At 38.7% G+C, this 4,071-nt stretch overlaps 1 protein-coding gene across 1 annotated transcript; it reads right to left on the bottom strand.

Moving 5' to 3' along the window:
* Window positions 1-1,586: 1,586 nt before the first annotated feature.
* On the bottom strand, window positions 1,587-3,690 carry LOC125477407 (60S ribosomal protein L19-1). The gene is made up of 5 exons (XM_048584464.1): window positions 3,529-3,690; window positions 2,709-2,831; window positions 2,218-2,531; window positions 2,005-2,051; window positions 1,587-1,916 (listed from the first exon to the last, which is right to left on the bottom strand). Exons 1-5 carry the CDS (start codon window positions 3,638-3,640, stop codon window positions 1,889-1,891), a joined length of 624 nt encoding a protein of 207 aa, XP_048440421.1. The 5' UTR covers window positions 3,641-3,690; the 3' UTR covers window positions 1,587-1,888.
* Between the last annotated feature and the right edge of the window lie 381 nt (window positions 3,691-4,071).

Raw genomic sequence — 4,071 nt, 5'->3', positions numbered from 1 at the left:
AAAATTTAGGGTTTGGGTTTAGGTGGAGTTGGGGTATTTTGTTTGAAGTTGGTTACAGGGATTAATTTGGTGAGGGTGATGGGTGCGTAGGAAGAGGGGGAGGAGCGCCATGGAAGGGAGGTGGAGATGGAGGAAGAGAGGGCGGGGACGGGTGTTGGGGGAGGGGGGTTTGATTTTGGCGTTAAAGGTAGGTTGGGGGGACACATGTGGATGGGGAGGAAAGGGTGAGAGAGATAAGGGGTGGGTCCCCCATGCAAAAAAAAAATTGATTTGATTTTTTTAGTTTATAATGTTTAATTAATTTTTTTAATAGAAAGTGGACCCGTTTTAAGCCACGTCACTATTTAACGGAAGAATTGACAGACAAATTGACGAAATTGTAACAAATTTGTAAGATGAGTTATGACATTGACATTTTTTAAAGATGGGGTATGAAATTGTCACTGGTTAAATAGTTGAGGTAGTTTTATGTAATTTACCCTGAAAAATTTCGATGTGCTTTCTAATAGAAGCGTTTTCACTAAAATTGCTATTGAATAGAAAAGGTGTTTTTGAGAAAATTGTAGCAATGGTCCATCGGTTTTAACCTAATTGAAGTAATAGTCTCTCAACTAAAAATCCATAACCAATGGTCCCTTGACTCATCAAAACGTGTAGTTGAGGTCCTTTTTGTCAACTTCGTTAGAACTTCTGTCAAAATAAGTCACCTGTCATGCATGTGAGGCTAAATCAAGGGGCAAATATGAAAAAAAAAAAATTGTAGCGATGGGCCTTCAACTTTAACAAAATTGGAGAAAGAGTCCCTTAACTTTAACCCAATTGCAGCAATGGTCTTTTTAACTTTAACCCAATTGTAGCAATAGTCCTTCCAACATAACTCATTTTGACGAAATTCTGACAGTTGACGAAAATGATCATAGGTGCACGTTTTGATGAGTTAAAGGACAAATGATCATAAATTTTTAGTTGAAAGACCATTGTTCCAATTGAGTTAAAATTGAGGAACCATTGCTACAATTTTCTCAAGTGTTTAAAAAAAAAAACAATTCCAAACAAGCTTAACTTATGTTCATAGTGAGTCGTAAGTCTCATTCCAAACAAGAAAAAAATAATAATGAATGCCTTTAACATCATCTGATATGGTGAATATCGTAATGATTTGGATTATCCATCCAGCAGTCTAAAAGGAAAGGAATTTCAAAAGACTGGTTGAAATTTGGATTAAGCAGTCCCATCAACGTTCAACCTTTTTAAAGATATGGTAAGGGCCAGAAGGGGCAATAGCTGAGAAATTGAAGGCGAATTAAGGAACCAAAAAGGACCTGTTCTGTACTCAGAAGCACACAAACATCAATTTTCACCCCAAAACACATTCAAAAGTTTAAACACCGTCGAAACCACAGCTCCGGCATCGCCCCTTCGGCACCTCCACCCCCTTTAATCAACTCACGAGATATGACCCTGTAACTAGATCGTTTAAAGTAACTAGAAGGAACGACAACAAGAAACAAAGATGCATTGTCTTCCAGAATGACCAAGTGATAAGCATGGATGCGATAAACCCATTTATTCTTCGCCCGAAAGAATGATCATTCTCAATCAAACTGCCTTCTCACATTTAGCATGAACATACAGACTGATATATTCAACAACGTTACCAACACAACATTTAACATTCAAGAAAATGTACTACTGGATCCCAAAAAGTTATACGGCTTAGATCGGAAATCGGAAAATTTGCAACAAAAATATATATTAAAGTAGCTCACAAAATAGAACTTGTATATGGAAATAACACTTAGGAGCAATAATGTCTAGAGTTCTGGTTCTTCAGTGCTCGGAGCAAAGGCCTGCCGCTACTCACTTCTTTGCCTTCTTCTGTCAATACTCACTTTTTTGCTTTCTTGGCACCTCCCCTGCATAAACGAACAGAAATGTTTCATTTCATGATCCTTGTGCCCAACAAATGTATAAGGATTAACACACAAATTCAAGTAAACTTACTCAGACTGTTGGGGTGCAGCTGCTGGTGCTGCCTTCTCTACAGGTCCCTGCAACATTAGGACACGAAACAGAAAATTAAAGTCTGAAAACTTGAGTTACGAACTATCAACATGAATTCAGCACGACAATTTCCTAACCATCTATAGATTACTGTCGGTAAAAATAAAAAAAATAAAAAGCACTTCAAATGATTTTCTTAATGTCTAAACATACCTGTGCCAATCGTTCTTCACGGCGAGCATGCTTCCTCTCTCTGCTAGCCTTGTTCTTCGCACGCTTGGCCTCAAACTGGTCAGCCAGAGTCTTTTCTCTTGCTTTCTCGGCCTTTGACTTATGGATACTCTCCATCAGCACACGCTTGTTCTTGAAGACGTTACCTTTCACCCTCATGTACATGTCATGGTACATGTGCTTGTCAATTTTCTTGGACTCTCGGTACTTACGGAGCAAGCGCCTCAACACTCGCATTCTCCTCATCCAGAGGATTTTGGTGGGCAGCCTTGCCTCCCTGGTACCCTTGCGCTTACCTGGAAACATTAATAAATACATGATCTTTACAATGTCTTTCAAGTAGCAATATGGGAAAAAGAAATCCACCTAAACTAAGATGGTTTGAGGAATCAAATATGACAATAACATGCCAACAATACGCTGAAACAACTTAAAAATAAATCGAACTGCGCAGCTATTTCAATCCCACATACCATAACCAGAGTGACGACCCTTCCTCTTGGCCTCTTTCATTCTCCGAGCACGAGAACGTGAGTGGATCTTTGTTGGTTTCCTGATGATGAACCCATCCTTAACCAATTTCCTGATGTTTTGCCCTGTATGACAGTTATCGTCGTCATCATCATCACATCAAAGTCTAAATTAAACACGGTGGCAAACAAAGACTAATCTGAAATGGAAAAACACGCAAGGATAAAGCCCTACTTCGGTTGCATAAACTACGGTGAAAAAAAGGCAATTGCAAAAAAGCAGAACAATTGCAGCCGGGACATTAACTTAGCAAGCAATTTCATGAACTTACTTTCCTATCATTCGACCTTTCAAAACTATAAAATGCAGTGCTTTCGGGACATTAAAGCTAAGTAGTTCCGCACATTTATGTTGCCCATAACAAATATACCAGCTGAAGAGCTCAACAGTTTAACCTAAAACTGACTAGATGATAATAAGAATCCGAACTGCGACCAGGAGGACCGCAACGCAAACTTTTACCACAAACCAAATGAAAGCATACTTAAATCATTTCTTTCGATAAACCTAATCAATTGGTTACACACTAATCAATTGAGTAAATTAATCGACTAAACACCGTGCTTACAACATGCATACTCTCCATATAGATCAATAGCGTATTAAACCCAATCGAAATTAACTCAGTAAAATAATCCAAATTCACAAAAATAAGATTTCTCGTATTCCAAAATGTTAAGATCGAAACCCAATAAATAAGCAAAAAATCGAATTGAAACGAATTGGATGAACCCCTAAGAAAAAAAAGAGAGGGGTACGTACTGGAGTTGGCCATGGAGATCTCGCTGACCTCATTGGGGTCGAGCCAGACCTTTCCTTGGCCGCACTTGAGTACGCTGGCGGAAAGCCGCTTCTGGAGCTTCAGCGACACCATTGTTGTTACCTCTAGGGTTTTACGGGGAAAGAGCAAGCTTGGAGGCTGTTACTGAGGTCGGGGATGAGCATATAAGGTTAGGGTTTTTACGAGTTTGGAAATGTGGGCTACCTTCGACCCAGCACGATGTCCCCAGAAGCCCACTTTAAAATTGTTAATAAGAGAGTTGTAAATTAAAAAATAGGGTGGATTACATTTTACCCTCTCAGGTTTAGGCTCGATTTCAATTCCTTACAAAATCTTTAAAACATTTCAATTTCATACATCCGTTACATTTTCCATCCATTGTTCCGTTAAGAGCTGACGTGGCAGCCACATTTATGCCACGTGGCTACCAAATTTGTGCTACATGGTGAAAAATAATAATTTTTTATACATTAAACAATAATTAATTAAAGAAAGGTTTATAAATTAAAAAAAAATGCAGAAAC

This window comes from the organism of the source record quoted next, unplaced genomic scaffold (genome assembly GCF_019419815.1).
Source record: "Pyrus x bretschneideri cultivar Hongxiangsu unplaced genomic scaffold, Pyrus_bretschneideri_v1 Contig21, whole genome shotgun sequence".
Taxonomy (NCBI): domain Eukaryota; kingdom Viridiplantae; phylum Streptophyta; class Magnoliopsida; order Rosales; family Rosaceae; genus Pyrus; species Pyrus x bretschneideri.
This window is presented reverse-complemented; position numbering and strand designations above follow the sequence as displayed.

What these genes read in the sequence shown, in the direction of transcription:
- LOC125477407 (XM_048584464.1), bottom strand. Translation starts at nt 3,640, where the DNA reads ATGGTGTCGCTGAAGCTCCAGAAGCGGCTTTCCGCCAGCGTACTCAAG. An exon ending in GGGTCGTCACTCTGGTTATG is followed by an intron (nt 2,532 to 2,708) that starts GTATGTGGGATT and finishes TAATGTTTCCAG; the next exon opens with GTAAGCGCAAGGGTACCAGG. An exon ending in GTGAAGAACGATTGGCACAG is followed by an intron (nt 2,052 to 2,217) that starts GTATGTTTAGAC and finishes CTAATGTTGCAG; the next exon opens with GGACCTGTAGAGAAGGCAGC.